Below are 9894 nucleotides of genomic sequence, written 5' to 3' on the forward strand. Positions count from 1 at the left end.
CACTTACTAACTAATAAGGAGAGACCACTTGTTGGCTTTCCCATATCTATAAAGAAGCTGGATTGCCATCTGTCAGGTATGCAGTAGTCATCTGTGCTTGGTAAGAGTTGGATTAGATGACCTCCAAGGTCCAACTCTTTTTTTCTTAATTTGTGTATCCTTGCCCATATATTTATTTTGCACATTTTTATACCACCGTTCCTCTAAGGAGTACAGGGTAGTGTCCAATAATTTTGTCCTCACAACAGCCCTGTGAGGTAGGGTGAGGTTGCAAGGTAGTGACTGGCCTCCCAGGAATCTTGATGGTTAAGCAGGGACTTAGATTTTCCAGATCTAACTCCCAAACCACTACTGCACCCTGGCAAGACATAACTTGCAAGAGGGCTAGGTTCTGAACTGTTCTCACAACTTGTCTTTGGGAAGGGTGAATTTATGTCTCTGTGTAATGGAGAAAACATGATAGTGGTGAGGGGGTTGCAAAAATAATAATTTTGCAACTTGAAACTGTGGCCTTCACTTGTAACAGCTGTTATTGTGTCAAAACAAGGTTGAGTTCTCTTGTAAGGCTGGCAACTGATGACTAACTACTCCAAAGTGTGTTTGGTCTTATTTTAAACTCACTTGATACTGTCAGCTTCTTGATGTGGTAGAAACAAGAGAAGCCTTACCTAGAGAGAGAACTAACTTCCTTGCAGCTATAAAAATATACAAGTATCATTAATTGTTACTGCCAATATCAATATTCTCTGCTGTTTCTGCCGTCACTAATATTCTCTACAACTACCACCACAACCTATGTATTATTTGCAGATAGCAGTAATGTTATAGTTGGTAAGAAGTAAGCTTTCAAATTTGGTGGACACTGAAAAAACTCACAGAAGATAAGAAATCCTTCTAGATTTTTGCAAGAGAAATAGACATCAAAAGGAAAAATAAAATAGATATACTTACCCAGTTTTTGCGAAACTTGCCCAGTATCTCAGAATAGACCTACTCAGTGTTTCTTCGGCTTTGGTATAATTAGCTCTTCTCTCTAGAGGTAGCCCGAATACAAACTCTATTTCATAACCATGTGGTACCCCCATCCACTCTGGCCAAGAAAGTTTAGAAGATCTGTGCTCAAAGAAGTATAAAAATGCAGTATTCCCTGCCTTGACAAAAGTGTTGATGAACTCCACCACAGGGCAGATGAAATTGTAATCCCCAATGATATCATCCATGGCATCGCGGTAGTTAAAAGGGTTCTGCTCATTTTCCCAGTCTGTATATTGAAAAGCTACTGATTCCAACCCAATGTCACTGATTTCTGGAAAGGAGAGTCTCAAACCTGCCCCAAAATCTGTTTCGTTGATGAGGCTGTTGTTATCTTTGCTGAATCCAGGTGCTCCATATACAAGGAAAGCTGTGCCTTCATCTCTGTTCACTCCCATCAAGATCTGCGTATGTTTAAAATTCCCATTCTTCAGCAGTGTTCCTGGCAAATCGGTGAGAAAATCCCCATCGATGACTGGAATGAAGTAGAGTTCTAAAAGACTGCTGTATCTTAACACGGAAACTTCGTGGGCAAGTATATCCTGAGGATCTTTGTTTCGAAGACACAAAATGATCTCTGTTTCATTGCTGCGTGTACAGTGGAGAAGTTCGGCCAGAGCCAACGTTCGTCTCCTTGCTTCAGAGTGCACAAGTGCACCCCAAGGGGCATTCCCAGCACCACTCTGCATGATTGCCCTGGTGAAGAGAGGGTGGCTTTTAGGAGAAAGGAGATGGTAGCTAACAGACCCTGCTCCAGCACTCTCTCCAAATAATGTCACACTTTTAGGATTGCCGCCAAAGGTTCCTATATTGTCCTGGACCCACTGAAGTGCCAACCGTTGATCAAACAGCCCTGCATTTCCCGGGGCTTCCTCGTTTCCTGGCAAAGCCAAGAATCCCAGTGCCCCTAGTCTATAGTTCATTGAAACAACAATGACTCTTTCAACTCGAGCAAGGAACTTGCCATCGTAAACATACAATGAAGATGTCCCAGTTTGGAACCCTCCCCCATAGATCCATACCATGACGGACGCGTTCTTTGGCTTGGGAGAGGGGACCCATACATTGAGGTAGAGACAGTCTTCGCTGAGGTTTGTGTTTGGGTTCCACATCTCTGATCCGGAGAATCCGGGAAAAGTGTTATCTATGTTCTGATAGCATGAGTTGGCATACTTGCTGGCATTCCACACCCCTGTCCATTTTCCCCGAGGCTGTGGCTTTTGGAAGCGAAGCCTACCATATGGGGGTTCTGCATAAGGAATCCCAAGGAAGGCTGTTACAGTTCCACCAAGCACAGGCAAAGTCACCCCTTTAACTATTCCATTCTGAGTCGCAACCGTGGTGTCATCTTCAGTGAGCGCCTTCTGGGTCAATGTACAGATCAGAAGAAATCTAATGAGGATTCTTGTGTGGAGGCAGGCTCTGTTAGACTTAGACATCATGACTCCTGTAATTAGAGGAAAAACAACATTTTGAAGCAGGTTTTTTAGATGCAGCTATGCAAGGTGCATTCAGAAACACTCTACCATACAGTCAAGTCAGAGATGTCAGGTGTGGGGGCGGAAGGTGAGGTGGCAATTCCCTGCTGGGGTTTTACAAAAAGCACCCACACTGCCGAAGCTGTGAGTGTGCAAACACAACCCACGTGCTCTGAACGGCTGGAGCACATGGGTTGTGTTTGCATGATCACAGCTGTGGCGGCAGTGGGGGGGTGGTACTTTTCAAAGAACTCCGGTGGGGCATCGCTGCCTTCCTGAGTCAAATACACTAAAATGCAGGAGGCGTACCCTAGGGTAGGCCAAAGAAAAGCAATCTGAGGCACAGTAGCCTTGGGAGCACATGACCAAGATGTTCTGTATGTGCAAAGTGTAGTCATAGGGAAGTAGAGAAGAGTAAAATAAAAACATATCGTTGCCACTGAATTTCTCTTATAGCAAAATGTCAAGGTGAATTCGGCACTTCGTGCTCAGGCAAAATGGAGGAATTCTGATGGAAGCAAAAAGAATTTCTCAGTGCCTTGTAAAACTCCTGCAGTAGTGTTCCACGGTCACCTAGGCTTCAAATAGGGTTGCTCTCTGAAGTGCTTCCCTGGTACTGCAGTGCTCCTGGTGGGTTGCCACCCTCCATTCTACTAATGCTGAGAGACCTGCTCATTCCACTCGTGGGCAGCTGGAGCAGGGAGGAGAGGAAGGAGTCATCTTGGCCTGCTCTGACCTCTGAGGTACAGTATCTAAAGGAGGGTAGAGGGGTTAACATTCTCTGGGTTCTTCATCCTCTGTTGTGGGTGTCTTCTCTGAGCCATCAAGTCCCTTTATTTCAGGAGGCTGCCTGGAACCTTCAGCCTTCTGCCCAGTCACACACCTCAACACTGGTCTTCAGTTGGACTTCTAAAGCCCTTGCAGCAGGCTCCATAGGCTCTGTTTCCTTCCTCCTCCCCTGCACAACCTAGATGAGGTGTCTCTATTGTCATGGCAACAGGAGTGCTGATTCATTCACTTCTGTGACACTGGGACTGTTCCCAAGCAGCTTCTGTCTTTGACCATTGTGGCTATGAAGGCAACAGTGGCACAGCCCAAATGGGGCCATCCCAGTCCAGGTGTCCTGGACTTGTGAACAAGACAACACCCCTCCCTGAGCCACACCTTCACAAAAGGAAGCTTTGTGCAGGTAGAAGTAGTTTGGTATTCCACCAGAAATTTGGCATGATGCTTCTTCATTCTGTGTAACGACTTTAGGGGTCTACTAGTGGTGACTAGTGATCTATCACTAGGACAGTGGAACCTTGGCATCCATTGGGATTCCATTCGAGAACACCCAGTGGATACAGAAATTGGTGGATACTAGAATCAGTAGACACTGGGACCCACCTTTAATTGCCTTGTAACAAGGTTTAGATGCTACTTCTGCATTCAGCCACTAAATGGGATGATTAATGGAATCTCAGAATGAAATTATTCCATTAGATTCCATTATTCACCCCATCTAATGGCTGAATGTGGTATAGCATCTATAACTTGTTAAAGGGCATTTAATGGTGGACACTGGTATCTGTGGGAGTCAAATACTGGATGCCTACTCAGGGGATACCAAGGCCCCACCTGTGAAAGCAGAGTGTTCATATTACTGCAAAGAGGTTATAGCCCACTTGACCACCAATGCCTCCTATTCTATGGTAATGTACCACGGCTTTTCTGGTTGTAGTTTATGACTCAGGAACAACACAGGGTTATACCCAATTTTGAATAAAATGTCAATGCATTGAATAAATGCCGATGCATTGAATAAATTGCAGATGCGTCTATCAGAGGATCTGGGAGGTGAATGTGGGAGGTGATTCAGTTCAGACCCATTAGCTAGCTATTTTGCTGATAACTGTTTCAGTAGATAACAACTGCAAAATAAGTCTGTGCCTGCATATTCTGTTACTATGGAGTTTTCAAGTTGTATATCATCATCAGCATGCGGGTAGGAGCCTTGGTAGAGTGTAGCCAGCTGTATGCCAACTGGACCCATGCTCATCTTGGATGCTAAAATCATGTGACTGGCAGGAGGACCTGCTGAATGGGCAGTGAAAGTTTTGGGGAGGGAGGGCATGATGGCTTCTTGGCATCCAAGAAAGATGGAGATGAGGTTAAAGGAAAAATAACTGTGTTTCCACCCTGACACTATATAAGAAATATTTCGGTGCAAACTCTTATCAGTAAAATAAAAACACTTCATAATTAAAGATTCAATTATCATCAATGTGTGTGTTCTTTTTTCCCTAGTTTACTCATAATTTGTTGGACAGTTGGTGTTTTAATAAATTACTGAGCTCCTGACCTTAATGTTGATCTTCATGAAAACCTGAAGAGAAACCCTCCATCATAATGTTGGAGTACTTTTAGTCATCTCTCTTTGAAGAGGTGGGGAGGGAAAGAGGTGGGAAAGGAAAAGAACTCTGTGTCCTCATTACTGCCACTTTAAACACTCTGTTCTAGGTTATTGAGTAGCACTTCTGTCCTTAAAAGGAGCAGAGTTAATTTCTGTGGAAAATACAGCTGTGCGGCTCATTTGGGGCCGTTTTGCTAGTTGCCTGTTTAAAGTTGAAAGCTTGGAGTAGAAAATAGGAACATTTTTGCTTGAAGTGCTTCCTAAGTGTGTGAGAGCATCAAAGGAACAGAAGGAGAGAGGGGGATTATCAGAGACAATATTTCACCGATTCATTCGCACGCAAGAGCAAATAAAAAGTCGTGGTATACAGGCCAAGTATTCCAAGGAAGGATTTAAAGTAATAGTAGACCTCATGTAAAACCTCTTGGGGGTTCATAAAGAACTGCAGAGCATTATCTAGCATTAATCCAGCCTTAAACTTTACTCATCTAAGATCTTGCAGGAACTTGTACACCTTCGAACTTTATGGTTGCCAGCTGTTTTGTGATGACACCAATGTTCTGGGGTGTAGATCAAATGCTTAAGCAAGGCTTGGCCACATCCTGATCATCAGAGCACATTGAGACCCATGTAGGTCAGAGACTGATCCATCAGTGGAAGTCTGTTAGAAATAGTGCTGGTGTTTAGACACAGAAAAATGCACAATACAGCTATAAGCCCATATATTGGCATACAGGAAGCTACCTCATCCTGAGTCAGTCCATTGGTTCTTCTAGATCAGCCTTGTCTACTTGAAGTAGATCAGAAATGGCTCTCTATGGTTTCAGATAAGTTCAGGGCTGGCCCAACCATGAGGCCAACTGAAATGGTTGCCTCAGGCAGCAGGTTTGTGATGGAGTGCCCGTTTCTGTCTGCATACTAGCCTCCACTGCTTCTTTCGCTCCCTGGATTGGAACAAGAAGAGTGGAACAGAGAGAAAGAGGAAATGCAAAGGAGAAGCGATTGCTGGGCTAGAACATTGGAGAGTGAGTGAAGAAGTGACTGGCACATTATTGGGTAAGTGGGGCAGCATTTGGCAAGCCACCTGAGGCATCAGGAGGTTTTGAGCCAACCCTGGACAAGGCTCTTTTCTAGCTCTACCTGGAGATGCCAAGTTAAACCAGGAATCTTGTGGGTGTAAAGCTGTATCACTGAGCTACAACCCTGGTTCTAGAAGTCATGGACAGCCTTTCCAGGACTTGGAAAAAAGATTTCAGAATGGAGGGCAAGATATAAAAAAAAAGGACCATGGTCCACCCTTGAATGGATTCAAGCTTTATTTGTAAGCTTCCTTGAGTTCCCTTTGTGGGGTAGAAAGGGGGGTATAAATCATTTAAATAAATAAATAAATAAATAAATAAATAAATAAATAAATTCAAGCTTAAATTTCAAGAAAGCTCTAACCATGTCTAACCATAAATTTTATGCTCCTGGTAATTCAAGCAATGCAATTGCCTTGGGTCAGTTACACAGGCACAAACACACATGCTTTTAATTTTAAACAAAGAGCCTAGAACACAGGGCCATTTTATTGTTTTTTAGCAATCAATATTCAGTGAGTTGGCCAATCATATAGATGATGTTGGTGAACAGTCATGTGAAACATGGGAGAGAGGCTTTTAATCTCCTAAATAGTATCCTGCCTGAGACCTACATGCAATGCTAAAACATTGGTCCATTTCCTATCTCTATGTACATGCATGTCATACAAATTTTATTGTTATGGCAAACAAGACAGTTAAAAGACCTGAAAACAAATTTCACGTAGTACGTACGTAGTGAAAAATAAAACTAACAGAACTAACCAACTGCTCAAAAGTCCCACTTACTCCCAGGCAAGAGTGTATCGAATTGCAGCCAAAGGGCCCAATCCTAGTCAACTTTCCAGCACTGGTGCAGCCACAATGCAGCCCATACCACAACAAATGTTCCCATACCTTGAGAAGGCCTCTGTGACTGCCACCCCAACACAGGAAGCAGTGCATACCCCATTGACACAGCAGCACCGGCACTGGAAAATTGGATAGGATTGGGCCCAAAGTCATTTAAAAATGCTATCCAAAATTACAAACCATGGACAAAATTATGGGTACGGTCCTGCCAATATTAAGCATTTTCAAATCCCACTGAATTCAATGAGAATGCACACTTCACCCTGACACTGAAATAAATGGCACTTGAAAAGGTTTACCTTTGGCTGATGGTTCACATACTCAGAACAAAACCAGGAGAAACAAAGTGAGATTCTGATAATGAACCATATATGCAAAGGGGAAAATATTTATGATTTTTAATAGCGTCAACACACAAGACATCAACCAAAATTAAAATGTAATTAATTGTTTCGCATATTGGTTGTATTAAAAAAAAAGAAGCACAAGAAAGAAAAATTGAAACTCTAATCTACCAGATTTCCACATGATCAGAAAAAAACAACAACTGTGAAGCCTGATTCTATGCAGCTATAAGTGATTCTGAGTTCAGTGGACTTTCTCCCACGTAAGAATGTGTTGGCATTGTCATAAAACATTGCAGATTCTTTGGTCCTATTCCTTTCAGTGTGATGTAAGTACACATAACTGTGTGCTGGCTGACCGCCAAAGTCAGCTCTTAAATATGTACACTGGAAGCACTTGTAATGTTGTACATGTCACAATTATCCATGCAACGGCATACGTGTTTTGTTTTAATTTTCCTTAAAGTCAGGGTAACCAGATACAGTGGAGGACAGAATGCCTATACCTTTAACTGTTGTACAGAAGACAGAGAATTTTGGCAGGTGCAGCTCAAAATGGAAGGGTTTAAAAAACTGCACCTGACAATATTCCCGCGTCTATACAACTGTTAAAGGTATAGGCACTCTGTCCTCCATTGTATCTGGTCACCCAGCCATAAAGTTAGGAGTTAAGGTTAAATCGTGCAAGAAACATGATCATGCAAGACATGTGGAGGCATTAGAGAGCAGAGCTCTCACAAAGTACCCTTTCATCAAAAACTACCAAATTTAAAACAGACATCCCTAGGATGAAATAATTGATTTTGTACATAAATGAAAGCAGGTGACATAAACCAGATTGAACTAAATAAAGCTAACTTTATTACTTTTGGAATAAAAGAGGCCAGGGGATGGCTTTAGGCTGTCAGCCAAATGGAGATACATCATTGGTTCTATTTACATATATATCTATATTTTTAAAAAGTTTACTTCCATTAGCCTTAGCCCATGAAAGTTAAACAGAACATGCTTCAGTATTCTCATTCAGTGAAGCAATACAATTCATTTCAGTGATTGTTTCCTCTCCTGCAAATCCTTAGCCAACCAAAAAATCTATACACAAGGCTGTGTAATCTCTATTTAAATACAGAAGATGGTTGAATTAATAAATGATTTTTTGAGTTCAGTTTAATTTACTTAGCCCAGACTCCGTTGAATAATACTATGGTTCGATACACATGCCTGCTTATTTGTTCCATCAGTTCCATTTGCAGAATAGACTTTGTATTCCCAGCAGAGCAACAAATGGACAGAGCAGAACGTTTGAGAAGAGTGCAATTCCCATACAAACCGAGCTTAACTATAACCTATGCTGATAGAGATGAACGTAAATAGAGAGGCTCTTACCCCAGTTCGTTTCAGAGAGACGCCAAAGTTTTGTGTATGATTTTTTTTTAAAGAGCTAGGATCTTTAATACTTCAGCAAAATGCAGTGTGTCAGCTGCTTCTTTAAAGCTTGCAAATTGTACTGGGCTGACAGTTATAATCAACTGTTTAAGCCAAGGCTCGCGAGACTTGGCACAGGCAGCTCGAACTGAAGGCAGGCGGTCTTTGTATCTGACATATGTTCCAAGGATAATGCCGTGGTTGTTGAAAGGCTTCTGAGTTAGCACAAGGAGGGAATGTGAGCGTTCCAACTTGTAGGGATTTCCTGGTAAAGGGGAAATAAAAGAAGGGCATGTTTATTTCGAAGAGGCAGTCTATTCAATGTATCAAGTGCAGAATCACATGTAGATAAAGAACCCTGCATTTTTTTAATGCAACTTTTCCTTGTGGTTTTGCATTATTCCCAAAATGGGTAAGAGAAACAATTATTATATTGTGTTCAGCTGGTAGGCTGGAAGGAGATCAGTGGTGGAATGCTGGTCATTAACATCATTAGCCCTTAAACCAGCAATTTTCATCCTTTTTCATCTCGTGGCACACTGACAAGGCATTGAAATGGTCAAGGCACACCATCAGGTTTTTGACAATTGACAAGGTACACCATGCTGCCAGTGGGGGTTCACATCCCCATTGGCCCTACTAATAAATGAACTTCCCCCAAATTCCTGCGGCACACCTGCGGACCACTCGTGGTGCACTACTGTGCCACGGCACAGTGGTTGAAAATGACTGCCTTAAACAAATAAAACAAAAAATAAAGAAGTAAATCAGAAGTATCACAGCAAAGAAATAAATAAGGAGAAAGAAAGAAAATATGCAGTTAAATTTATATTATGGGTCAGCAGAAGCAGTTTTGGTCTATAAAGCTCAGCTGTGTCTACATTGCCTGGGAACTGCTTTCCAGAGTTTCAAATATTAGTCTTTTCTAGCAACTTTTCAATACAGGAACTTCTACATGGAAAGAAAATGGCCTACAACTGAACTATGGCCCCGTCTCATGTTGCATCTTAAAAGTGGGCCATGCACTTGAAAAGGTAGAAGACTATTGTGGTATATACCATGATAATACCTCCCAGAACATGGGACATACACTCCTGCAGAGTAAGGTGCTGTATGAAACAGTGCTATGGGAGACATCGTTGTGGCTAATGCAGGAAGCTGGTGTTCATTGGTTCATGTTAGCCATAATACACTGTTCCCACTTGCTGCAGTAGCTGTTAATCACACCTGGCACAAAGGGCATTGTAACAAACAGCACTAAAGGAAGTAGCATTTTGAGAGGTGTTCCT

At 42.3% G+C, this 9894-nt stretch overlaps 1 protein-coding gene across 1 annotated transcript in view; it reads right to left on the minus strand.

The window, feature by feature from the left end:
* The window catches only part of BCHE (butyrylcholinesterase), a 66661-nt gene extending 58009 nt beyond the window's left edge, over positions 1-8652 (minus strand). The window contains exons 1-2 of the mRNA XM_066620378.1: positions 8567-8652; positions 952-2479 (exon numbers count right to left, since the gene is read on the minus strand). Of these exons, the coding sequence (XP_066476475.1) occupies positions 952-2474 (1523 nt within the window). The 5' untranslated portion in view covers positions 2475-2479; positions 8567-8652. The remainder of the gene's footprint in view (positions 1-951; positions 2480-8566) is intronic.
* Between the last annotated feature and the right edge of the window lie 1242 nt (positions 8653-9894).

This window comes from Tiliqua scincoides, chromosome 3, assembly GCF_035046505.1.
Source record: "Tiliqua scincoides isolate rTilSci1 chromosome 3, rTilSci1.hap2, whole genome shotgun sequence".
In the NCBI taxonomy this organism is placed as follows: Eukaryota; Metazoa; Chordata; class Lepidosauria; order Squamata; family Scincidae; genus Tiliqua; species Tiliqua scincoides.